General features: G+C 51.2%; 8 protein-coding genes across 8 annotated transcripts; 1 reads left to right on the plus strand and 7 right to left on the minus strand.

Annotated features, from left to right (window-relative positions):
* Positions 1 to 708: 708 nt before the first annotated feature.
* Positions 709 to 5,874, minus strand: BO80DRAFT_376466 (uncharacterized protein). Its single transcript, XM_025716661.1, has 7 exons — positions 5,509 to 5,874; positions 5,408 to 5,458; positions 5,160 to 5,361; positions 4,030 to 5,094; positions 3,680 to 3,971; positions 2,764 to 3,628; positions 709 to 2,716 (listed from the first exon to the last, which is right to left on the minus strand). The coding sequence occupies exons 1-7, from the start codon at positions 5,842 to 5,844 to the stop codon at positions 833 to 835; spliced, it is 4,695 nt and encodes a 1,564-aa protein (XP_025577786.1). The 5' UTR covers positions 5,845 to 5,874; the 3' UTR covers positions 709 to 832.
* A 955-nt stretch (positions 5,875 to 6,829) lies between these two features.
* BO80DRAFT_453138 (BTB/POZ domain-containing protein) lies at positions 6,830 to 7,710 on the minus strand (the record flags this gene model as incomplete). Its single annotated transcript, XM_025721984.1, has 4 exons — positions 6,830 to 6,977; positions 7,047 to 7,360; positions 7,439 to 7,565; positions 7,616 to 7,710. The coding sequence occupies 4 exons, from the start codon at positions 7,708 to 7,710 to the stop codon at positions 6,830 to 6,832; spliced, it is 684 nt and encodes a 227-aa protein (XP_025577787.1).
* A 2,146-nt stretch (positions 7,711 to 9,856) lies between these two features.
* Positions 9,857 to 11,028, minus strand: BO80DRAFT_401496 (putative alkaline lipase; the record flags this gene model as incomplete). Its single annotated transcript, XM_025717566.1, has 6 exons — positions 10,892 to 11,028; positions 10,719 to 10,846; positions 10,608 to 10,671; positions 10,176 to 10,546; positions 10,067 to 10,111; positions 9,857 to 10,018 (listed from the first exon to the last, which is right to left on the minus strand). Exons 1-6 carry the CDS (start codon positions 10,980 to 10,982, stop codon positions 9,857 to 9,859), a joined length of 861 nt encoding a protein of 286 aa, XP_025577788.1. The 5' UTR covers positions 10,983 to 11,028.
* A 1,724-nt stretch (positions 11,029 to 12,752) lies between these two features.
* On the minus strand, positions 12,753 to 14,482 carry BO80DRAFT_491731 (cytochrome P450). Its single transcript, XM_025723718.1, has 4 exons — positions 14,259 to 14,482; positions 13,846 to 14,204; positions 13,176 to 13,772; positions 12,753 to 13,130 (listed from the first exon to the last, which is right to left on the minus strand). The coding sequence occupies exons 1-4, from the start codon at positions 14,449 to 14,451 to the stop codon at positions 12,792 to 12,794; spliced, it is 1,488 nt and encodes a 495-aa protein (XP_025577789.1). The 5' UTR covers positions 14,452 to 14,482; the 3' UTR covers positions 12,753 to 12,791.
* A 306-nt stretch (positions 14,483 to 14,788) lies between these two features.
* Positions 14,789 to 15,441, plus strand: BO80DRAFT_422923 (uncharacterized protein). The gene is made up of 2 exons (XM_025718928.1): positions 14,789 to 15,031; positions 15,079 to 15,441. Exons 1-2 carry the CDS (start codon positions 14,856 to 14,858, stop codon positions 15,410 to 15,412), a joined length of 510 nt encoding a protein of 169 aa, XP_025577790.1. The 5' UTR covers positions 14,789 to 14,855; the 3' UTR covers positions 15,413 to 15,441.
* Positions 15,442 to 19,562: 4,121 nt separating this feature from the next.
* On the minus strand, positions 19,563 to 20,942 carry BO80DRAFT_491732 (uncharacterized protein; the record flags this gene model as incomplete). The annotated part of the gene is made up of 4 exons (XM_025723719.1): positions 19,563 to 19,778; positions 19,815 to 20,160; positions 20,249 to 20,727; positions 20,790 to 20,942. 4 exons carry the CDS (start codon positions 20,940 to 20,942, stop codon positions 19,563 to 19,565), a joined length of 1,194 nt encoding a protein of 397 aa, XP_025577791.1.
* A 461-nt stretch (positions 20,943 to 21,403) lies between these two features.
* Positions 21,404 to 22,469, minus strand: BO80DRAFT_453142 (alpha/beta fold hydrolase; the record flags this gene model as incomplete). Its single annotated transcript, XM_025721985.1, has 3 exons — positions 21,404 to 21,580; positions 21,660 to 22,013; positions 22,101 to 22,469. 3 exons carry the CDS (start codon positions 22,467 to 22,469, stop codon positions 21,404 to 21,406), a joined length of 900 nt encoding a protein of 299 aa, XP_025577792.1.
* Positions 22,470 to 23,199: 730 nt separating this feature from the next.
* BO80DRAFT_401503 (sugar porter family MFS transporter) lies at positions 23,200 to 24,843 on the minus strand (the record flags this gene model as incomplete). Its single annotated transcript, XM_025717567.1, has 2 exons — positions 23,200 to 24,552; positions 24,592 to 24,843. The coding sequence occupies 2 exons, from the start codon at positions 24,841 to 24,843 to the stop codon at positions 23,200 to 23,202; spliced, it is 1,605 nt and encodes a 534-aa protein (XP_025577793.1).
* Positions 24,844 to 25,152: the final 309 nt, after the last annotated feature.

Raw genomic sequence — 25,152 nt, forward strand, 5'->3', positions numbered from 1 at the left:
TCGTAGACACGAATCGCCTGAATGTGGGAGTACCAGTACTAGTGGCCAGATCAACGATCGGCCAACCATATGCCCCCATCTGACGGATAGAAGATCGGATCGTACTATTACTATCTAGATATTGGACAGAAACCTGTTCTCAAAGGTACCTACTGGGCGTAGCCATCCTGCAGGTATGTCAACACTTGGAAAAACCACAGACATATCCCGCCTGCAGGGCTGTTATTACTTGTTACAGAGCCGCGAAGTATCTAAAACTAAAGATGTATAAAAAATCTCATATCCAATCTTCCCTAAAGGACAGGCTACTGTATCTCAGAGTGTCATAATGTTGTGTTGGTTACATACCATCTTGAGTGGGTCATGATGCTTTTATGCTGGTAAAATAGACGAATAACCAACGCTGACGGTACTAAACAACAGAACAAGGTCTTACAGCATTCATAATGTGTCGATATTGGCTCTCGTGATTAAGGTGGAGTCGATATTTTCGATCGAGTTGCTCTACTTCTCCACTTCTTCACATTTCCGATGGAGCATGGCGTTCCGTGGAACCTCGATCAAGCTTCCATATACTCTTTCTGGCTTCTTAACAGCTGCTCGGATAGGATGGCTTTGCTTATGCTCAGTGGGTAACCCATTTTCCTATTTAGAGTGCTTTCGGGGTGCTGAATTACTCAAGATAATTCTTTTCACAAATCTCTCTTTGGAAGACTAGGAACAATTGGCATTAATGGTATAAAGTAAAGAAATTAGAACGAGTGATTAAGGGTATACGACAAGGAAATTCGAATGAATGTGATCAGTCAACATGGGTGTCGGCCATCTGACATCACCGGATCTTCTTGGTGTTGTTCTTCATCTCCACCGCCCACCGCTCCTTCATATCCATCATCCAATCTTTCACCCCCCGACTACTACTGCCCACCCGGATTACTCCATCTTTGACCCCCTTCCAGCCCGATACCGGTTGCTGGATCAAAGTGTGCTTCCCCCAACATACCTTCGACCAGAGTCCCTTGGCCTGAGAGTGACGATGTGCGTCCCGAGTATTGTAGCACTCGCTGCAGTAGTCGGTGGAGGGGCAATCGAGACACAGATACCATGGGGGAGAGTCCAGTTCCCACTGCGTCAGCTTCTCTTTGCGACAGGGTCCCATGCATTGCAACATGCTGCCGTTGCCTTCGTCGACATCGATACTCTGAATGGATCCGTTGCAGGGAGTCGTCGCTGCCGTTGTTGGAGCTTCGTCGTTGGTGCGGTCCGTTGAGAAATTGCTCGTGGGCGATTGCGGGCTTGACGGGTCTCCGGGATGCCCATCGTTCACGGGATCTACCTTCAACGCCATCCAGCCATCGACAGACACGGGCCTTCGCATATCTCCACCCAAAATGGCAGATGACAGTGTGTTCTGGTACTCCTCCTCGCTCACTTGCAGAGCATTGGCATTGGCACGATCAAAGATAAGCGACGCAGCAATCCCGGCATCCTTGGTAAGGCCGGCAAAATGCAACACCTTGGTCAAGGCGCGGAAAGCAGCCATATCATTGTCATCAACCCAGTCCTCCAAATCAGCAATGCAAAGCTTGAAGGCCTGGTCGGCATGTTCGTAGGCTCTGTACTTGAACCCGATTCCTCTCCACATCTTTGCCAGAGTGATGAGAACGCTGGCCTTGGTGGAGGATTCAATGACATCGGCGACCCGAACATCAGCAATCAAAGCATTGGCGGCCTGACACAGTGGCTCTTTCGCAGTTTTGTTCCGAGCCTTGCTGTATCGGTCGTAATAAATGTCAAAGCGCTCCATGATGATGATACTGAGCAGCTTGGAGTCAACCTGCAGCGCGTCGTCCTTAAGCATCACATCCAGTATTCTGTTCAAAATATCCTCGGCCATCCTGATCGCATGGCAGTCTTGTCGGTAGATGGTAGCAAGCTCAGAGAGCATGACACAGGTCTCATGGAACAGTCCTCTGGACGCCCAGTAGCAGATTGCACGGTCGTAAATCTGAATGACAAGCTCCACGTTGCCAGTAGCCACCGCTGCTCTGCGTAGCCGGTCATCCTTATTTGTCTGGCGAGAGCGGTTCATCAGCCAAGCGGGGATGAAGTACGGCGGCTGATTTTCCAGTTGGTCTTGTATGGTTTGGATAATGGACGAATGAGCTTCTTGGTCCGCGTAGATCTGCACGAGGACGGTCAAAAAGTACCCTAGCGCTCGGCTGTTCCGGAGGAACTTGTTGCTCAGCGCGTCTTGGCACGTCTTGCGGGCGAGCTTCGTATCACATAAGGCCATGCAGGCCTTGGCGTGAAGCATGTAAACGCTCTTACATCGCTCGGCATTGAAATTGGGCCGCAGGGCGGCATCCGAGTCCTTCCAGCATTTGAGCGCCTCTTCAGCATATTCCTTGACTTTCATCCAGTTCGTTGTAGGGGCATCGAAGCTCCCGTGCCTAGGGACATAATGCTCCGCAAGACCCAGCAATGAATACAGTTTCTCTGCGCACATGGAGTCATCCAAATGTCGATTCTTGTCGTACAGAAACAGCGCATAATCGCGGTCTTGTTTATTGGACGACTCGTACAGAAGGAGTGCGGCCGCCAGTCGCGCTTGGGCAAACCGGGTTCGGGAGTCTCGGCACTGGCCCAGCATATCTTCAGCGACCCTCGTGTTGATCGCATCATCGTCTCGCGACCAGTGTTTGTATTTACCGGTCTATAACAGTTAGCACGGGTTAAGGGATCGCCGGCACTCATACATACAGTGTAGCATGCACGGTAGGCAAGTTTGTATGGAATCTTAGCTTCCTCGGCCGTTGACTTCTGAGCCCAGCTTTGAAGATGGCCTTTGGCCAAATCTTCCAGCATGCCTTCGGGGTTCCTCTTCATGTTATCTGCCCAGCTATAGATGTGTGCTGGCAAGGATAGGTTTTCGCTTTGGTCTCTTCCAATTAGCTCCTCTGCCCAGGACCTTACGAGTTCCTTGGTGCTGGTCGTGAACTCTCTGCAGCACCCACGCTCTGCGCCCGTATGTCCGAGTGAAAGGTCATACAGGTCAAAATGGATGTCGCTGGCAGCTGTCTGAGACAGGACCTTTTCGAATACGGACGAGACGCCTGTTCCATTTGTCAGGATCCGCCATAGAGCTTCTCCGACCCGCTTGAGCTGCTCGTTGTCGATCCTGCGGGGTTGTCTAGGCTTCGGCTCCTTGGAATATGACATCTTGTCTCTGAGGCTCCTCTCGTTCATTTCCGTGTCAGTTGGCCTCTTTTCTTGTGTTACAAAATCGATATCCTTCAGATGCCGGAGGAGGTTGAAAGTCGCATATTCGTGCAAAGATTCAGCAGAATCTACCCCAGGGCCACAAAGAATGTCGCAGAGGGTCACAAAGATATCTACCTTGTTGGCATTCACGTCCAAATTTATTCTGGAACTGCCTTCTTTGATGCACTCCTTAAACTTCGCTTGACGGAACTCGACGTACTCATATTCACTGGCGGGCGGCTGTTTGCGAGACTTGTCTCTAGGGTTCTCCGTCTCGTGATCCGGGCGGGAACACCAATATATCTCAGCATTCACGCTTGGGGGCCCCAGGTTGGGCGGAAGCATGGGTCGAATATAGAGAAGACTGAAACATCAGCCGTCAAATAAACACCCATAAAAGTCAGCCAATACTCACTTGCGACACCGATATAGGACATCGTCAAGCCTGACGGCCTTTACTTGAAGATCATTGTCGAGACGAAGAAGGTCGCCGAGATTGGAGACGGTGAGCGTCTGCTTCGCAAATGCACACCACAAAAGCACCTTCTTCACGGCCTTGCTTAATGCCTTGTCGGAATCCCGCAGGGCATGCTGGATCAACCTCTCATCACCATTACCCACCTCCGTTATAAAATCGAGAAAGGACTTTTTGTTTGTGCCGTTCTGATCGAGAATCTCAATGGTCTGATCTAAAATGGATGGATTACCTGAAAGCAGGAGAGACCATCAGCGACAATGGTCAGGTCCGAACACTATCAAACTTACCGTTCGATGTCTGTACGAGGTATTCGTGGATTAGCCGATAACCTTCCGAGTTTGGTCGGATTCGTGAAAGGTTTGGGAAGTTTTTCATGCGCTCCTTGATGATATTGTCTATAAGCCGTTGATCATTCGGTATGTTTATTTCCGGGAGGGGCAGAGATTCCACCATCTCAGCAGGGAATAACTCTCGCTGTTCGCGGGAGCCTGTCAACAGAATCCACACTCGATGGTTACCCCCTTCGAGAGTGTCATACAAGAGTTTCAGCAGTGGCTCACGCTCCTTGGGCTGCATATCCGAAATGCCGTCCAGAAGGATGTAGAGCTCCTCAGACGAGTGGGATCGCTTCTCGAACCGTTTCAGCACGAGTTCATTCCAGACCTTCTTCGGGTCGTGTGACTTTAGGACGGGCTTCGTCGAAATGGAGTCACACCACTTCGGGTCTTGGGCCGCAATCTGGAAAAGAATAGAAGCCACCACCCCAGCAAAGCTCTGAGAATACTGCATGCCCGGCTCGAAGAGGAAGTACGTGACGATCAGTTGTTGCCGCACCGTTTCTTTCTGGACAAGGGTCTGATCCCTCCCGGCCATCATAGGTATCAGCTTGTAGCAATGTGCTGTAAGAAACGTTTTGCCCATGCCGTCATTGCCCCTGAGATACAATAAAGGACACGTGCCATGTCGGTACAGCCAGTTCTGATAGGTGTCGTTCTCTCGGAACCACCGCAAACTCCCTTCAATCAGCTGCGGCATGATGGTGTCCATTCTGGTGGCCATCTGAGACATAACGGTGAGGTTGAGGTGGAGTTTGCCTTGAAGAGTTTTGGCCAGTTTATCCAACACATTTCCTTTTTCAGACATGTTGTACATGTTCCCCAACAAAACAGTCTGTTGCATCTTGGTGTTGGTATTTTTGATCAGCCAGTGAATGCCTTCTTTGATCTCTTTGGTATCGTTAAACGACTCGGTCCGAATAGCATCGTGGAACTTTTTGATCGCCTGCTCGACCCTATCGCATTGCTTCGAGGTCACATCGACCTGTTGCCGGAGCACCTTCTTCCGCCAAAGCACTGCAGTAAACCATCAGCCATAGTAATTTGAGAGATGATAAACTTATGCTGATGCATGAGCATACCCAAGCGCGTTTGCTTTCGCAAGTCGGTCCCTACGTAGGAGCAGAAATAGAGCAAGGCGATGAAGACCTTCACCAAGCTTTCCTTGGCCGTCGGGGTGACCACAGGATGTTTCTCCATGACGTTGATTTCTTGCATCGCCGACGCGATCGTCTGAAAGGTGCTCTGGACGGTATTGAGGTCCGCGCTGACATCCTGGGCAGCCTTCGGGGCGTCAGCAGCATCCCAGAAGACAGCGAGAGTTAGGTACCTGGAGGAGATACGATATGCCTCCAGCTAGAAGCTTGACTGGTTCGGCAAACTGTGGATGTCAGACGCATGGAGTGGTTCGTCGGTAATGCCACTACCCACCGTGCCGCTTGCATGGTCATGTGCATACGTGCAGGTTGTCTGCGCCCAACTGAGACACTGCTGCACATTTTCACGTATCTTCTGCTCCCAATCTTGTCCTTCCGGTGTTCGAGCCTGAGGATGTCTCCATTCGCGGAAAATGAGCTCAGTCTGGGCGATCGGGTTGCCTGCGGTATGAAAGTCGGCCAGCAACCTTTGCTCGTTGGGGTCGAATTTGAGATCGGCTCCCGCCTCGGCGAAAGCTTTTTCCCAGAGCTCTTCGATGGTCTCCTCTCCAAACCCAAATCCATCGTCGCCGCCATTCTTGAGATTCAAGAGTGCTTTGACGTCCTTCATGATGGGCGCATTGAGAGTGGCAAAGTCGAAGATCCAGGGGAAGATAGCCAGCGCTGTCGAGGCGGGGGCCAGCCGAGCTGAAGTACATGTGTAGGGGGTGCGACCGACGCGGCTGAGCTGAACTTCAGCTATGTGCTCCTCGCTCCATCATTGCTGGATCGGAATTGACCTGCATCGTTAGAGGCGGACTAGACGAACTATGGAGCCCGAGGTTGCGCTCATTGGGCCAGACAGCAGCCGATCGACCCAAGGACAGTGAGCGAGATCCACTGGCGTGGGGATGCGGAAGATTAACCCGGCCCAGCTGACAGATTCTTCAGCTCGGGTACTGTTCCCGCCCTCGAGGGATGGCGGTCGGATCTCTGGGAAATTTTTTATCGTAGCTAATTGTCAAGGGGTGTGCTTGGTGCTGAGGGGGCGGTATTTGGCGCGACTGACTAGCAAGTGTGGTGTTAGAATTGGCATGTGGGATGGATGGCTGGTGCGCGCCCGCGGCATGTGGACCATCCACGACCCACCATTCTTATTGTCCGAGTTTTCTTCCTGCTCCAACCACGCCGGTGCGGCAGAGGATGCAGGTGTCATGGCATGCATCATGCTCGAATATCATTTCGGGGAATGGGGCTGCAGATGAGCAACAGTAGATTGTTGATGGCTTCGTTGTGCTGGAGTAAAATCGAGGAGAGCAAAGAAGGTGACGGGGGACGACAGGAGAGGAGTGTTGGTCCCAAGGGAAAGGGAGAAGTGGGGGCCCGTGACCCGCGCTTGACTCGCCCAGGGATGAATGGCTCCCTGGGATCCACCCCTACAAGGGAGACAAAGGTATAAGTTACAATCAAGACAGTCAATAGATTCCGATGACTAGAGACAAACAAATAAACATAAGAAAACACAATAAGCTTAGACTAAAAATATTTATACTACCTATCACCTATCAAATGAATGAATGATCGTCAATGTTCTGACCTCGCTAGGTTCCAAATATCTAGTCACTCCAGTTGCCCTGATAAAGCCCACAGAAGGGGCAAAGTTTCAGCGGTTTTCCGATACAGCTCTGAAAAAGCCATACGGCAGCGCAGTGAGGACAGCAATACCGGGTGACCTTGGAACTTGGGGGATTGTTTTGAGTCAGGCTCTCAACAAGATCAGCCGAGAAGCCAATCGCCTCATTGATTACCTGCCGAAAATCATCCTTGACCCACAAATCACGGAGATGCTTGAGAGATATCTCCACGAGGGGCCCTCGAAGGCCCCGATCGGCCGGGGTTGTGCATTCGTATGCCTCAGCAATAGCGGTAGAAAAGTCGTCCATTTGCCAACATCTCTTTGCCACGGTTTCAAACGTCTCTTGTGCTCGACGTTTCAACTGGGGAACCGTGTACTTATCCGCAACTTGATACAACCGGATATTGAAGAGGAGGGGCGAATTGCAGCCGCGGTCGTGACTGCTGTTGTCGTAGTAGTCGAGCCCGTACATGAATCGAATCATCGCCTCGATAGCTTGTGGGTCATCCTCCTCGAGGCGTACAACGTTTTCGATCGTTTCCTGGGAACTTTAGAGATGGCCTGGCACGGCACAACTTGGGATGCTTACTATCCAGCTCCGTTTGTATAGGCGGGAGAAGAATTCTGACTGTCCGCAGACAACCAGTCGATGGACTTTGATCTCTCGATCGACCGTACAAATGGTTAGATCGGAGAATTCGCCAGACAAGAAGTAGCTGCGATCCTTAGTTACTCCATTTGCAGCTTGGAGTATCAGTCCACTAACCTCTTCATACTACTGAGCAGGTCACCCGTCCTTTGATCATCATTCGTATCCGAGTTGCTCATCAAATTAAATTTCTGGTCACTGCTGCCTGCCATTTTGGTGTTCTGGACTTTTGCTACAGCAAGTTATAACCGCAGCAGACACGCGACAAGCAAACGAAAAATAGAAGAGCTTTGGTGAAGATGGGAAAAAGACATGGGGTGCCACAGCTTAATATGATATCTTCAGTTATGTCACATCACTCGTTCTGAGCTCATCATGCGTCAGTGGCCGGATACGTTTGGGCATGCTCATCATGACATTCTAGATACCATCCTGGTCAGGCGGTTTGTGTACTATGCCTGGAGAGCTTGTCTTTGAGAAGATCAAGCCCAAGATTGCACAAGGCCAATAAATACACGGCGATGCAAAGAGGAGGTGTATATGATGTGGACGGTCTCGGTACGTCTTGGGAGACGTATTAGTTCTAGAATATGCTATCCGGCTTAATTCGGGAAGCTACTAATCCAAAAGACAAAGATAAAACAGATGTGCTATATTTATCCATCAGCAAATAGATGCAAGCCGCCTGTCGTGGATCGACGGGCCGCTCAGGCACCAGGGACGGCCGGTGGTGAAGACAACGAAAGCGCCATGCCTGCCGCGTTTCCGATGACTCGTTCCTCCCAACGCCACTCCCAAGATGTCACTATGCGTGACAACATATCACACGTTGCTGCACTGAAAGGGCACGTGCTCGGAAAGCGAAATTCTCCCTGACCGGTAGGCTCGCAGGCGCTTTGGGGGGTCCCTTCTGCGAAGGGTCAGAAAATAGAACGACGGGGTCCGAGTATCAAGGCCATCCCTAGGTCAGATGCGCATCCCCATAAGCTTCCCGCTCAGAGCCCCGGGGGCCTACCGACCACATTGTGCTGGCGGTGGGGCGCACTCGGATATCTCGGTGCCTTAAGGCTCACCTTGTCTGATGATCGGTCGGAAACAATCGCACTGGCTCGCTAGCTATCGTGCCAGTATATTGTCTCAAACAATACTTCGAGACACAATCTATGCACAGCAGAGGCTCGTCCGGGAAGCCGTATGAAACGCATTCTTCGTCTATTCCATTTACTTTTCTCTCTTTCTATCCACATCCAGTCTGCCAGCATTTCTTTTCAAGGGAACCAATCAACATGTCTTCCTGGATTGTCAAGCTCGGCACCCTTGTGGCCTTGGCGCAGACCATCTCGGGTGGACTGATAATAGTGAGTGCTCTAGCCAGTTTGCTCGCCATTTAATATATGGAACCCGGCTAACAGGAGCCTTGTAAGATCTACAGGACATTTGATATAGAAAGGTCCCCCACTATAACTGCCTGCAGAACATTCAAACACTGTCAAGCATATGACGCACACCGTCAACCGCCATCATAACTTCTGGAGGCCGTATTAGTAAACCGATGTAACCTAGATCTTGCACATCCGGCACTGATAAATATGCCTCCCTCTATGACTCTGCATTGTATATAGACTTATTCCATCAAGTCGTAAGAAGTCATAAATGAATGTCTTCCATCTCTCTAATCCAAACACCCCAGCTTCTCGATAGCCACATAACCCACCCTCAACCTCCCAATCCACAACCGACTCTCAGACCTCAGCACCCGCTCAACCTCCCCCCGTCTTTGATTAATCAACCCCCGACAAAGCAGCTGGTATTAGGCCTTTGACTACTACTCGGCGCGGAAAGCTCGGCACTCTGGATTCTTTGGGAGCGGTGAGTACATACTTTCTTTAATTAGTGCTTACCCCCATGATATCATGTCCGCGGATATCATGGACTCTAGTATCTTGTAGTTACAGTGGTAATTCAAGCGGGTAAGTGCATGGGATCCAGAGTTTACCCGCAAGAAACTAGACGATGTCATGGACCGGAAGGTGGATGTAGTGCCTTTGTTCTGGAGCATGCTTAACGCTAAGTAGAAAAGATACAAGAAACAGGTGGAAAGTACCCCTCGGCGCTTTTAGAGTTGAGCCATAAGAGAAACACCATATATGTATGAAGCTAAATACATCCCTAAATCCAATTCCCATCAACCCAACATCCAACCATAACCCAGGAATCTACCCGTAGCACAATCATCTAAAGAGTGGTCTATTTCCAAGTACAAACCCGCCAAGACCCGCTGCGAGTATCCAGCCTTGTTTCAATGATCCATAGAACTATTTAAGCACCCGAAGCCGCCGAGTTCTACCACTCAGTCGCTTACAACAGCGAAGAGGAGCATCCAGCCATGCCCATGGCGATACCAAAGTTAGAGAAATGTCCGGCGGTGACACCGAGCTGGCCGTTGCCTGCAGAGCAAGAGGTGTCGCGCTCACCGCTGCATTTGACCGTAGTGGCCTGAGTGCCGGAGCTGTAGTATTCCTGTTGGAATTAGAGAGATTCTTTTCATTAGGTTCTGGGGAAACTCACAGTGCCGTAGTGGACAAAGTCCCAGGGCCACATGATGTACATGTTCTAGACGCAGGAGTGAGTATAGGACGGGTACGGAAGGGGGACTGGGTAGGGGTAAGAGGCATACCGGAACTCCGTCATCCGCATTGTTACCACGGTTCAAGGTTCCATTCTGGGAGGCACCAAAGTTGGCAAATGCCTCGTTACCGATGGGGAAGGCAGCCAGAGCGTTGCTGATAAGCTGCTTCCCTGGGAAGTTCTGCGCCAGCGCGATGTAGGAGATATAAGTGAGGGAGCCACCAAGGGAGTGTCCGGTGGACTCAAGACTGTAGTCGGGGTACTGCTCGACCAGCGATTTGACCTCCGAGATGACGTCGTCGTGCACCGACGACCAAGGAGAGTAGATGCCATGCATCATTTTGGCGCCGGAGGGGAAGTTGACGCCAGACAGGGTGGGCTCAACGAGGGTGGTGTCGACATCGTTTTGGATATCGGTCACTGGGATCGTTAGTTGTCTCGTTGAGAGTTGATAATGTGTTTGTTAGGTTGGGGTACTCACTCGTGGTCGAGCCTCTCATAGCTACGGTGATCCGCTTCTTCTCGGTGGAGTATCCGATAAAGCCCTGGACCTGTTAGTACAGGCTATGCAGTTGAAGGTCGCGGAAGGTACCTGGGTGTCGGTGACGAGGTCGTTGATCTGCTTGGTGACGGTCACATCGAAAGCACTACCAGTACAACCCGTGTAAGCTGCAGAGGCCAGCTGCGCAGCTCTATGAAGTTCGGTCCATTCGGCCGTATCTGCCCGCCGTTAGTGTAGGTCCTAGGGGACGAGGAAGAACCAACCAGAGGTAGCCCGGGATTGGAGCATTGGCACTGCCAAAGCCAGCGGAGTCAGGGCGAGACCGCCAAGGAGAGACGACTGTGCGACACGCATTGCGGGGAAAAGAATGACTAGAAGGGATTGACAAGGAAAACGATCGGGTTGGAATGTCAAGGAATGTCTATCAGGAAGGCGATGAAACTCTTCTGTTCGGTGCCCTTTTATAAGATCACGCCTCAGCATGTTTCGCGGACGGTAAAATTCTCATCCTCTGAAACAGCAGTGATACATGGTTCGACTCGGTATATTGGCCAGGGAAAGCCGCAATCACCGGAGTGGATGGCATCCCTGGATGGAGTTTGATTAGGGATTAAACTTTGAGGTCATGTGCAGCAGTCACCTTGCGCCGCGGTCTAGGAAAAATGGCGGGATTTTCAAAGACGGAGCCGATCCAAGGCTATCTCGGTGCTCATTAGGGCTTCCTCGGTCGTCGCCGTTGTTTCATCGGCGGCCGTGTGGGGACCCGTTCGGACGACCCAATTTTGAGCCCCGAGTGTTCAGTGGTCGGACCACAGCTGCCTAGTGACAAGTAAACAGATCGACGGGAGTATTATTAGAATGGTTCGACTTGTCTTCCCCGTTCCTCTGGGAAAACCTCGGGAGGCTGTTTGAGGCCTCAACCCTGATCCGCGCCCCACCCGGCCGTTTTCGATAGATTTCCATCCCCTTTTACACGGCTAGAAACAAAGCTTGGCTGTCGCAGATTAATTGCGATCGGATACCCAATCCTGTTTGTCGCAGGATGATGCTAGTGATCTCATACCCGTTGTTGACTGACCAGCAGACAGGCTTGACTGGACATCGTGCCTGGACATGAACCCACTTTGTCCATCCTCGCGATAAGGGTCACTCCCGACCATTTCAGCCCCATTTTTGATGAGGATAGAGTCACGAGACAGTAGAGGGGTGTTATAGCTGTAGTGATGACAAAAATGCCACACCTAGTCCAATTATCCTCTCAGTGCATCACATAGCGACTGTGGGCATGAGCCGACATCACTATAGAAATCAGGATTGAAGACCCGAAAATGGGAACACCAATGGCCCCACAGGGTAGCCAAGGGCAGATGACTATGGCCTTGTACCTTCTGACTGATCACTGTGTCGGCCGTGGTAGTTAATCTCCTCTATATCTCATATAGGGCATTGGGCCCGATGAGCAATTCCCCGAATTCCGCTGACAGTTCATCGGGATCGTCGAACCGCTGCTTCTACGGCCATTAAGCTTTATGGCAAAGGTCACGAATTTCCTCCAGAAGTGGGCCACTCTCGCCGATCCCTTAAAGAATAAGACATGGCTGCATTCAGCGGCAATATCTTAATCCCTTCCCGGCACGGAGATGATGTGGTCTTTGGAGAGATGGACATATTGATGCCGGAAGGCGATGAGCCCTTCTAACGCGTGATTAATTTCCCGGATAGCTACCATGGATGATTTGCCGATGATTCTTTTGTGTGCTAGGCATCAGCCTTGCGTCAGCCTTTGCGTCGACCAGTTCAAGTGGGAGAAGCGGATTGAATGCATTGCATACTTTGTGGACAGCCCAGGACCATTTCACCGGAGATCAGCAACTTGTGTGCGATGACCACGGATCATCGTGGGCAGACTCTCAGTGACTAACCAAATCACTTCGAGAGGGGTCCCAAAACGTGTCACATCTTGTATCTAATTGGAACTAGGTTTGCACGTGTCAATCATCGAGCCCGGAGTCAGCAAGGGAAGCTGAGCTGGATTTGTGGGAAAGAGAGATGCGAAGAAGAAAGCAGGAATCGTCAGGTGTCAAGGCAGGCCGGGTCATCACTCAGCATCCATCATTCATTGCGGTACTAAAATGCTATCTTCAAACTAAACCCTTCCCTTGGTCATGGAACAGACTGGGAGCTCTTCTTAATGGTTACTTGAAACCGTACCGGTTTGACGAACCACATATTCCTGGCCCTCATATCCTTGCCCTCCTGTTCCTGTATCTCAATATCATAACTCCGAACAAGTGATGGAATGAGCTTGTTTATTTCGAACAGCGAGATGTTCTTCCCCACACACACCCTGGATCCCAGGCCAAAAGGCATCAAGCATTGCTCCATCAGGCGAAGCTTTTCGGCATCTTTCAACAGCCATCTCTCTGGCACAAAGTCGTCGGCATTCGCGCCCCAAATGCTCTCATCTCGATGCATCACCCAGCTGTTTATGCCTACATTTGTCTGCAACCGTTAGCTCAGTTGTACAAATTGGCCGGTATCACTCACACCCTCTGGAAAGAATTTATCGCAGATTACAGCCCCTCCACGAGGTACCACGCGGAATAGAGGAAACCCAACTCCCGGGTGCAACCGCATGGACTCCTTAATCACAGCTTGCAGATAAGGCAGTTTCTGTGCTTCCGGAAAAGAAATCTCGCTCCCCGGACACGCATCATTCAGCTCCTTTCGAAGTGTTTCGAGTTTCTCAGGCGATCGATACAGGTAGAAAACCACCGCGCTTAAGCCGATTCCCGTGGTGTCACTCCCAGCGCCGATATTGGATGCTGCGCTGACCTGAATATACCGGTCCGTTAAGCCCTTTCCTTCATCTCGCGCTTGGAGAAACCGCTGAACCATCGACAGAGGTTCTCCGACCGCAGGCTCTTGGTTGTCCTTTTTTGACAACTCGGTGAACTTCTGATCTGTGAAGCGACGTACAAACAGGGTATCGGATTTTGCGAAGAAGTTGCCAAGGAATAGGACTACCGGTCGCAGCCATAGCATAAGACCCATCAGGCTACTGATGACAAAGCTCTCTTCCAAATTCGCCATGAGGTTGTTGATATCCTCACCCTGATCAAGGAAGCCAAACCGTTCGCCGTACTATTTCCATCAGCACTGGCCGTGCTCTACCACAGGAGGTAAGTCATCAAAAGAAGACAATCTAAACACATACCGTAATGTCGCTAATAGTGTCAAAAGCAAAACACTGCAGCCAATGTCCCAGATCCATCGTCGAACTGGTGTTCGACAACGAGTCAAGTTGGACGAAGAATCGTCGAATACAGTCATTCACATATGGCTCATAGGACACCATCGCGGACATGGAATACATGGATGCGACCTTGCGACGGGCGTCCGAATGATGGGTCGGGTTCCTTACCGAGAACAGATTGTGGTCGTCTGGACTGGGTGAGAAGTTCCAAGCCTCGTACCACTCCGATTTGGTAAATTGGGAACCGTGAGCATAAATTGCCTTGAGCGCGTCGACGTCATTGAGGCTATACCAGCCGGGAGCGATTCGCACGACTTTGCCTGGGACTATATTAACCGAGTTTTTTCTTCGAGCCTTGTGACAAGAATCCTCACCGAATCTCCGATGCAGCTTGATATTGGTATATTGAAAATCGCCTTTGACCATTTGCCAGATATACCACAGCCGGGTGTATCGTGCCAGCCAAGGGCCTGGAATGTCACGGCCTTGGGATACGGCCCGTCCTACCAGGACCGCTAGGAGTCCTAGGGCTACTGCAGAAAGCGCGGGAATTGTTAACAATGTCATGGTCTAATCCTGCCTTATGGACAAGGCTTCGGTGTCGTGGTCAGAATTGTTTCTTCTGGGAGATCGTCTGTTTTATATCCTAGGGCTCCCTTCGGAGGCGATGACCTAATCGCTTCCGAGATGTCGATCATGCATGCACCTGGCCACAACTAGAAGTAGACCCTAAGTACATTGAGGGCCTAACTGGTTAACTACCTGGCTGGCCAGGTGACTAAGCGGATTGCGGAATGTGCAATGCATCCAGATCCGAGGTTTGCGGTCTGATCACGAGGCCCGAGTATATATGCCCACGGTCAGGGATCGCTACACCGATACGCGTCGTATCTTCCCAAAACATCCTCTTTTCATTTCCCATCTTTTGGATAATTCTAGTCCAGAGCTGAAATTCATTTCTGCATCCCAACATGTCCGACCACCAAGATCCAAATCCCCACTACGCACACCCTGTCCATCCCTATCGTCGACAGCACAGCTATGGACCTCCGCTCCCTTCCTGCCAGCTAAATCCACCAATCATCCATGACGCTAGATACTCCATGAACCCACCCAGTGTCACGCAGAGAAGCAGCACAGACTACTAGTATGCCTAGCCATCCCGCTTTAGAAAAACCAAACTAATGCAGCCAGCACGCAGAGGCCCAATACCTCTGTTCGCCTCCAACGTTCCCAAACCATGCCTCTACCCCAGGAGCCAAGGATCGGCCGTGAAGAAGCCGGTAGGGAGCGCAGCCTAGAAGGAAGCATCTTCGGCGGTGCGAGCGGGTATTGCCTTGGCCATATGAAGGGGCATGAGGTTCTCGGGCCGCTGGGCGGAGACTCACCGGGGAATTATCTGTGGGATCGGATGGACGATCGCAAACGAGAGGAGCATAATGGCTGGGGATATGAGTTTAATGAGCATGACCGCCATTGCCGTCATCATTGTGGGCATGGGTTTCATTGTGATTGTGCGAGGTACTAAGTTGCTGCAACCATATGCCTTGTTGAAGCTGCATTTGTTGATGGATCGAATGGGTAGTTTGTAACATATCGATCCCTTATCGATCTTCTGTCCTCTCCAAGCCATCGAATGATGTCACTAGCCTCAAATCTGCTTCGTGTATCGATACATGGGATTTCTCACGGAGGCCGCTATCGCAGTAACTTGGTCTATAGCTTCACCATTGCACGGCGCATATGGATGAATTCTAGCCTTGACTAAGGACGGACGTGAATTGAATAATTTGTAATTTTTCGTCGAAACCTCTGATTATACGATGCAGCATTCATTGAGAAATATTGGACCCCATTATTCCGATATTCTCTTTGATTAGGTTCGAGATTCATTACATCTCAATCAATTTCGGTTTCCATTCCTCTCCCTCTCATGAATATTGAAGCAGGTCTTTTTTTCCCCCAGCCAGCAACTACTGATAGAGGAACATACCGCATCGAGGCCGTGAAGGACGTTACATATATCCGATAAATTACTTTAGGCACAAGGGAATAGCCCTATTCCCTCAGAATAATAACTAGCATGATTCCCGATGTGCATGGAATTCACAACCAATGTCCTGCACATCAAACATCGAAGGAATGGATTACACCCATTGAATAGCTTATTCACACTACTATATCACTACCACTGACTATCGACCTTCACCCAAGCCAATCATCTATAAAGGTCTTCATCCAACTACTTTCCCTTCCTAACCACCACGATCGTCCTACTTTCATTTGTTACCACCCACCTCACCCTAAACCCACATTAGTTTTATGTCCCCTATTGATCGTCATAGCCCCTGACTCAATGCTTCGCAACAGGAGCCCTACTTTCAGCACAGGATGATGGCAGGGAGAATCGCTTCCGGGATATATTGCAGCAACCTCCTAGGGCTTATAAATCTCCTTATAACATCCATTGTGAAGATTTAAATAATGGCCTCGAAATACAAGTCCCAAGAACTCACAAACGATACAAAAGCATAAATGTCTCGTCCAGACAAGAAGGCAGGGCAACTCTACACCCAAGATACATGTCCATTCAACGAGAGCATCCGGGAAGGATATTGAATGCTGCTCGCCATGTGTGGTTCCATATGAAGTCTAGCACCGAATACCACTGCGATACGAATGAAGGTTCCATCTCCTTCGCTCCGTTCTGATACGCCGTGGTGTCCGAGAAGCGACACCAATAGCTCCTCCATGTGTCTTCACGCTCGGAGAAGATTAGATTCTAGGTCAATTCGAAACGGATCATTAGGAACACTAGACCGCCACTATGTCATCTACATGAATTGACGCTTATGAACTAATATTAACTTTAAATGTGCTCAACATGCTTGGAATAGCCTGCACGCTATTCATCGAAACCTTATGGGTCACTTTGCGATCCCCGGGCATTTTCTGCTCATACACCTGCTTCCAGGGGGTGGAGTTGATGGGGCCCTAATAGAGGCTGGTTCATTAACCAAAACTATCGAGCCCAGCCTGAATGAAAGGCTCTCCAGTTCACCAGTTCGCACTCGCTGACTCACTATACAAAGACTGACCATTGCCAAGGGCGCCTCTGGTGCAGCGGTACAGTCGCTGAGACAGAGACCAGCTTTATGGTTGGAGGATAATGGTGGGCAAACATGGCCTCGTCTATGAAACGACCACCGCGTTTCAACCTCCTCGATCTTGTTAGCCGGCGACTGTCTAAGAGCCACAGAATGGAGACAGACCCTTCTGTCGTCCATAACACTGGGCACACCATTGTTGACAATCATATCGGTTAAACTTCATGCATTCCCAGATCGATTTCTTGGCGAATTCTCGTGCTCGATTGAACTTATCATGGAAAAGCCGAAACAATCGCGGTCGTCTTCGCAAAGGCACCACTATTGACGACCCCATACAACTCAGGGGGTATTCACCCAACATCAATCGAACGCGCCACATGGACATCAAGGCATGGCGGCATCTAGGCCAAGGCAGCAGAGTCGCTCTTGATCGGTCAGCAAGAAATGCCTAATACAGGATGAGTTGCAAAGCCACCCGACATACATCGGGCTGGCAACGTCGATCTACGATAAGGCGGAAGCCATATTGTTCATTGTACCGCAGCAGAATCCCCATTTCTCTGCGCATGTTGCGTGGTATATCGTTCGTACTGCTCTTGGCATTGGTAATTATGGTCTATTTCGGAGATGCACTCCCTGTTTCTGCTGTCGTCCAAGTCCAGGACTCATGGGACATGTCTCACCCAGGAACAGACGACTAGACCTGTCCCATGGGCCTCATCGCCCAGAGCGATGTTTCGCCAGGTGGCATTCATGCCCGTCGCTAGTGTCTATAATCTACCCAGTGAATAGTACGGGATTCAGAATTTTGCGCTGGACAGCCTTGCTGGTTGGAGGGATACTATCCATCTGTGGTTCCGGTCGATATCCAGTACGTTCTCGTGGGACTATATCACCCTTTCCATGCTTATCAGACTACCGACGCCTTTGGCTTATCCTTATGTTCCATGAACCATTGCAACCAGAACCACTATGAAAGAGACCATTGGCTGCTAAATGGCTTCAACGGTCCTCAATGGATGTATACACACGTACAAATGTGATGGAACCAACCACCCTCACATGCATTGCGAAGTGATACATCAACTCCCTGGTGAAGGAATAAAGGACTCAAACCCTGAGACGATCCAATACCAGGGACAAGGGTATAATACCTTCCTAACATGGAATAAGATGGCCGAGAATCGCCCGTCTCCTGTCGTGCCTGAAGTATCGGCTAAATGCGATGCATGAAGCAGGTGGTATCGATCATGCGGCATATGAACAGTGCGTACATCAGGCATCGATGAACCGATTCAAATGGCTACAGTCATTACCGCAACATACCGGGTGGTTGAGAGCTCAGCTCTCAGGGTTGTTGCTCGATAGGCAGTATACTCTATCTCATACAGATACGAGCATGTTCAATGCAGCATCTCCGAGCGATCTCAACAAGAAAAAGAAACTTCATCCAGACTGATACGTGACGAGACACATACTACCAAATCTATCAACATAGTCCATCAGACTCACACCAGTTCCCCACACCGGGTTCCACGTTTTCCCCATACCATTGTTGGTTGATTTTATACTACACCCTTCTTTGCTCATACACCTCTTTGCCCTATCACATCTTTTCCTCCAAATATCCTCTTCACCCCGACGTCCCAGTGAAGATCACCAGATAGCTGGTGTGGATGTTCCTCGCTTTTCCCACTGGTGTCTCGCATGAACCATGCCCAGCATACCTCGACAATGACTACAGCTGGACTTCCCGATCTGGGGATCCATTTCATCCATGCATACACGGGAACCGACCAAGGCGATGTCGAAACTAGGAACTATGCCATGGTCTAACGATTGATTATTCTATGGGGATGTTGGTCGGTTGTACAGACCGTCTCGTTACCTGCAAGGCACTAGAGTCAAGGACCAGAGGCCTTGGAAGTCATCTACCATGTATGTGTGATGGTTATATGAGGATCCTGATCGTTTGGAGAAAGAGTGCATTTGTAGCTGCCAGGAAGCGGGTATTCAACCTGGGGGTTGATGATGTTCTCTTGAGGTATGGTTGTGTCTCTGCTGTGGCTGTTTACGCTAGTGGAGAATGATTACCTATTTCGGAAATGGGAAGACATTATCGGTCCGGATATGCATGACGCGATGAAAGAATGGGAAAGTTTGCACTCCAACTATTGGATTCGCAGATCGTGGTGTTCGTTTGCTACATAAACGAAAGGATATGTTCATTGATTGCAAATGGTGGATGGTTGAACTGCATTAGGGATTTACTTCCACATACCTTGTGGCTTTGTGATCGATGTATGGAAGAGAGGATTGTCTCCTTCTAGATCTATTATCTATTATGTTTCTTGGTTTGTATCAAACTGAGGTATTGCTATATGTGGAAAATGTCGTTATGTATTGATAACTACTAGTGGCAGCTAGATAAGATCCCCGGCACTAGACAGGGGTACCCTGTCACCTCAATCTCATCTCATCTTATCCATCTACTCCATACTCCAATACCAACAATATAATACAATAACCTAATATACAACCCATCCTAAACAAAAGAAAATCTACTATCTAACAATCCTGTCTAAAATCCTTCTGCACCCTTATCCCATGCAACGGCACCTCATCCCCATCTCCCTCCCCTCCATCCCCCCTATCACCTCCCCCACCTAACTCCACCCCCCTACTCCCCCTAATATTCGTCACCGTCAAACCCCGATCATGCTTCGGCCTCAACACCTCATCCAACCGAATCTGCTGTCCCACCATCCCCCCCATTCCCATCCCCTTGCCACCACCACCACCACCACCACCACCACCCACAACATCCCCCTCCTCATCCGGCAAACAATAAAACGACCTCCTCTTCCCCCCAATCATCCCCGCCGTACTATCCACCACACTCGCATCCCCCACCCCCTGACTCGGATGCGTCTTGGACGATAACCCCCCCGACCGACTCCGCAGCAACGCAGGCATGAACCGCTGGATCCCGAGTTTGCGCACACAGAGTTGTAAGGCGGGACGGATGGTGGGGAGGCACGCGGAGACGATGCCGGCGGACATTTCGATGGCGGTCCAGCCGACGGTTGGGGCGAGAGTGTAGCTTGAGTCGAGGGCCGTGTAGCTGAAGAGGACGGTGAAGCGGTATGCGGAGGCGAAGATTACACTGCGTTTATTTATTAGTTCTCATCCCTTGGAAAGGAGAATGGGATGGAAAGGAGAATGGGATGGAAGGGAGGGGTAAGGAGGCATACAAAAACCCCAATCCAAACGCCACCGTCAGGGCCACCTTCTCTGACAACCTCAACTGCAACTTCCACACCTGCGGCAGGGGCAAGAAAAGAATAATCAAATCCGTCGCAATAGTGGACGTTGCATTGGCAATCCACGTCCCGACTTGACTAATACAATGCCCCGGAAGACTCGGATACCAGAGTTTCTGCACAGGCACACAAATGAAAATAAACAGAAACGTGATGCAAATCACCCAGAGAATGACAAAGGTGCCGATAGCGTAGGCCCATTTCTTGAAGTAGGGAAAGTGGAAGATGCGGTAGTACATTAGCAGGATGCTGAGTTTGGTCCAGACTAGGTTGAAGACGTAGAGGATTTCGGCCACCACGAGGTATTTGGCGATGAGGATGATTTGGGTGTCGGAGAGCTGGGTGGCGTGGATGCCCATGCCGGTGTGGATCATGGCGAAGATGAAGCCGACGACGAGGAGATTCCATGCCTGGTTGTTGGGTTGGTGGTTAGTGGTGATGGATGGGGGATGGGGGGAATGGGGGGGGATACCATGGAGAAGATAATCATCCAGTCATCCCACCAGAGTTTCTGTTTCCGTTCTAATCGTGAAAGCACACGCAGACAGACACACACAAAAGCTAGCACCGTCACGGCAGCCGTAGTGGCCGTGGCCCATTGCTGGAGGTTTTGATCCTCAGCCATCCCCAGACAGTTCATGCACAGGCACACACAGGCACACACAGACAGGCACAGGATGGATCCAGACAGGCACAGGAGGGCCCGCAGGCGACGGATCAGTTAATAAATCCCGAGCATTGACATCAAAATCTGCTGCAGTGCAACTAACCTGCTAGCCAGGGCGCAGCCCCACTCTGCCAGCCCAGCAGCGTGGCGATATTCGATCTAACGAATCAAGCTGATGTCTGCAGACGTGACGATCCCCCCGGGTCAGGCCTGTCAGCGCGGAACTGGCCACACATTCCGGCCAGCCGAACCGTTCGTCTGGTCGGACCAAAATATTGAGTTTCTAGTCGTGTTCGACGGCCGCTGATTTGATCGGGCCGCTCTCAGACCGCTCGGGGATTCCTCCCGCAACTAGTCACTCGATAGTGTGTGTACGAAGTATCTTACTCTGCAAGATCATTAGATGATGTATGGATTATCTACGCCCCGTATTTCTGCACCATCGCTAACACCGCGGCATTGACTTCCCGCGCGTTCGTCGCATTCAGATAATGTGCGCCTTCGGCCACCAGTTCTAATTTCGCCTCCTCTGACCCCGTGAATCGCAGGATCTGCTCGCCCGCCACGGTCGTCTGGAATGGGGTATCTTCCGTGCCCTAGTTCAGTAGCCACGCATTAGCCCCCACCACTATTACAATAATTTCTACTTCATAGGGCCGGATTATCCCAACTCACCTGCAGCCAATACACCGGACACTTGACATCCCCTAGTCTTAGAAGCAATCCATCGCGCGTCAACAAACACATGAGTGCCATGCGCACTTTCTTCCGTCCTTCATCGCCCTTGTATACTTCTTGCAGCGTGCGCTTCCAAAACCCGACCGTCTCCTCGGTCGCATTCTTCCCGAATCCGATCCCTCCGACCATGCCGCACCAGATGTCGTCGACGATGAAGTCGGGGGTGGGGGTTGGACTGCTCCATTTTTCGAGAAATGGGGTCAGCAGCGTCACGGGATCCCAGCAGCCCTTGGTGCGGGAGTCGGTGGATTCGTAGTCCATGGAGGTGCCGAGGGGGAGGAGGCCGAGGATCTATTGCATTCAGTATTCATCCAGGTTTACTCACCCTTGACAGTCTCATGTTGAAGGAATAGTAGGGATGGGGGAATGGGGGCGCACCCTCTCCGGCGCCAACAACGCCATCCTCACCACCATCCACCCGCCCTGACTTGTTCCCAGCGCAAACGCTTTCTCAATCCCGAGTTTATCCATCGTTTGGAGCGCCATGATCGCCGTGTCCCAGTAGGTAAAGTGCTCCGCGACATGGCAGTGCGTGGCGCCATGGCCGAGGGGTTCGATGGCGAGGAGATTGGCTGCATTGGTGAGGGTTTCGTCGTTGAATTGGGGGTCGTAAAGGGACACGGTCATGCACATGGAATTGAGAAGCACCACGGTCGGCTTGGTGGGGTCGTAGCGGTTGTTGGTCAGGCGGTAGCCGACGTCGATGCCGCCGAGGTGGGGGACTGTGAGGGTGGTGGTGGCGGCCATGGTCTTCTTACCCAGTGTGAGGGTTCAATCAGGGTGTAGAAGAGGGATAGGAAATATAGAGAATAAAGGCAAGGGTATGGTATAGCTCGTGGGTCGGGGCATCCATGGTTCAAAACAATCAGTAAATGGTACGATGGGACTACCCGAATGACAGATAGTGACACTGACAGATGACAGCCGGCCGAGGAACACGCATTCCACGGATATGCTGCCCGTTTCGGTGAATGAGGGGTCGATCTGACTCGCAACTTCGTATCCTCTTCTGGTTGGCCATTCAATAGACAACCACGTCGAACCCTAAGCCAGCACTAGCCTCGCCTCACTATCTGCAATTGGCCTCCTCCGAACCACGTCCGAGACATGATCCGCAGTGTCGGGTCCGCTGCTTGGCAGTGATTGGCCCACACACAATAAACTTCTGATGGGCGTTTCGGGTTGCTGCACGCCGGACAAGTTCCTGGTTCGTTCGGTTGCCCTACTCCTTACGGACTACTCGGGACTAAGTCAGGGATGGGATCATGCAACCATGTGTCGGACTGACTCGCGGGAATGTTCCTGGGCTACGCGGCGATAACGTTATGAATTTTGATTAATAACGGTCGGAATCACGAGTCATTCCTGGTGTCATCTCCGTCATAATTAAGCTTATTGTCGCGTGGGTGTGGAGTAATTTGTCACTGTGGGTGTGCTCGTATGCCGGTCTTTCCGGGATAATTTTACTTTATGAACATCATACTATCTCCGCATGCGTACTGGTTCCTTTCTCAACCTCTGTTTCCTCCGACCGGCCGCTTCTCTCCTTATGGATAGGGAGATCCCATCCCACCCGCCACCACGGCCTCGTAAACACCTCCTCCATCCCCTCCATGCTCTTGCCCTTGCATTCGGGAAACGCAGCCGCTACCCACAGCGTCCCCACTGTGGTGAATGCCGTGAACAGGGCAAATGGACCCCAGGTGTGCATACTATCCGTCATGTTCGGGAACGCGCGCGTAATTCCGAAGTTTAGCAAGTTCTGGTACGTGAACGCCAGGGTTACTACTGTGCCGCGGATCCGGGTCGGGCAGATCTCCGATGCAGTTAGTGAAAACGCTGGCGCCCAGCCGAAGCCGTATCCGATGGCGTAGATGCAGATGGCGACGATGCTGACCCAGGAGGCTGCCGAGAGGCCGGTGGAGGAGGAGGACGGGGGGCTGAGAGCGAGGTAGCAGGTGAGGTACAGGAGGCAAAGTACGTTTATGGTGGAGCCGAGGAGCAATAGAGGCCGACGGCCGTAGCGGTCGGTCAGGAAGAAGGCGTAGAACAACACGGATACGAACTTGATCAGGCCGTAGATGGCGGTGAAGAGGAGTACTTGCGTCTGGGTCAGTCCGATCGAGTTGAGAATGTCCGGCGCGTAGTACGTGATGCTGTTGCCTCCTGACATGATGAAAAAGGTCTGGATGAGGGTAACGAAAAGAAGCACTTTGCGTGTTGGAGCGTGGTGGATGCATTCGCGCAGCAGAGTGAGGAAGGCTTGCACTGCAGATTCGGACGTCGTGTCCAGCTTGCTGCAGAGCTCGGTGTATTCACGCGCAAAGTATTCAGTGCTCTCATCCATGTCACCACGCAGCCGGGACAGACTGCGATGTGCTGCCTCAACGCGACCGCGCATCATCAGGTAGCGGGGGCTCTCTGGGAAGAAGGGGAATCCGAGCAGGAGAATGAGGGCAGGGATGGATTGCAGCACCAGAGTGGTGCGCCATTGCCAGCTGGAGGTGCTGGGAATGACTTCCAGCGATGCGTAGTTGATCCAGTAGCTGCCCGTCACGCCGCCCATTATATTCACATTGTAGAAGGTGGTCATCATTCCCCGCAGCTCCAGAGGCGCTACCTCCGAGATATATATGGGCCCGGCAGACATGCCCAGTCCAGATCCTAGCCCAGACAGGACACGCCCGACGAGCAGCTCGGCAAAAGAGCCCAGGTTGGCGGCCATCAGAATAGCCCCGATGGTATAGCAGATGGCTGCAGCGAGGATGACCGACTTTCGCCCTCGTCGGTCCCCCAGCGGACCTGCGAAGAACACTCCGACTGTTTGGCCCTACGTCGGTTAGTCAATATGTTTCTAGATGGCGGAGACACGTACCAAAAGCATCGAGGATACCACCCATCCTTCATAATTAGATACGGTCGTACTGGCAAGGTGCTTCCATCCAAAGTCTTCATCCCATTGCTTCATCTGCATCGCTCCGGATATGTTGGCCGTATTGAAGCCATGCAACCCACCGCAGTAGGACGCCCAGATGACCGCAAGCCAGATGTATGGCCCTCGAGCTGCGGGGGGAACGCGCTTAAACGCATCCAGGGAGAATCCGCCACCAGCTGCTCCCATGTTGAGTGAGAAAAACAAGTCAATTGTTTGAGTCGAAACAGGCTGGGACTTCAACCAGGTGTTTAGGATAGGATGACGGACAGATATGGGAGATCTATATATCCAGCATGTCGGCTTATCAGACACTGTAGCGCCAATCAGCCACATAGATGCACCCATCAGCTAACCTAGTCAGATGGTATGACCGGCCACTCGGATCTAGGAATCCGGGGTACATCCGAGGGAATCTGGGGTGGCCTTGGGCTACTCCGGAGCCGGAGCTACCCATGGAGTACACCCTCCGGAAGTGGCACCCTGGTAGTGGCGAGG

The sequence above is a fragment of the Aspergillus ibericus genome, assembly GCF_003184845.1.
Source record: "Aspergillus ibericus CBS 121593 unplaced genomic scaffold BO80scaffold_9, whole genome shotgun sequence".
NCBI lineage: Eukaryota > Fungi > Ascomycota > Eurotiomycetes > Eurotiales > Aspergillaceae > Aspergillus > Aspergillus ibericus.

Coding starts and splice junctions, on each gene's coding strand:
- BO80DRAFT_376466 (XM_025716661.1), bottom strand. CDS start 5,844: ATGAAGGACGTCAAAGCACTCTTGAATCTCAAGAATGGCGGCGACGAT. Junction 3,972..4,029: donor CCTCGTACAGACATCGAACG/GTAAGTTTGATA, acceptor TCCTGCTTTCAG/GTAATCCATCCATTTTAGAT. Junction 3,629..3,679: donor GTCCTATATCGGTGTCGCAA/GTGAGTATTGGC, acceptor CTGATGTTTCAG/TCTTCTCTATATTCGACCCA.
- BO80DRAFT_491731 (XM_025723718.1), bottom strand. CDS start 14,451: ATGACATTGTTAACAATTCCCGCGCTTTCTGCAGTAGCCCTAGGACTC. Junction 14,205..14,258: donor CAAGCTGCATCGGAGATTCG/GTGAGGATTCTT, acceptor ATATAGTCCCAG/GCAAAGTCGTGCGAATCGCT. Junction 13,773..13,845: donor ACACTATTAGCGACATTACG/GTATGTGTTTAG, acceptor TGATGGAAATAG/TACGGCGAACGGTTTGGCTT.
- BO80DRAFT_422923 (XM_025718928.1), top strand. CDS start 14,856: ATGTCCGACCACCAAGATCCAAATCCCCACTACGCACACCCTGTCCAT. Junction 15,032..15,078: donor AGAAGCAGCACAGACTACTA/GTATGCCTAGCC, acceptor TAATGCAGCCAG/CACGCAGAGGCCCAATACCT.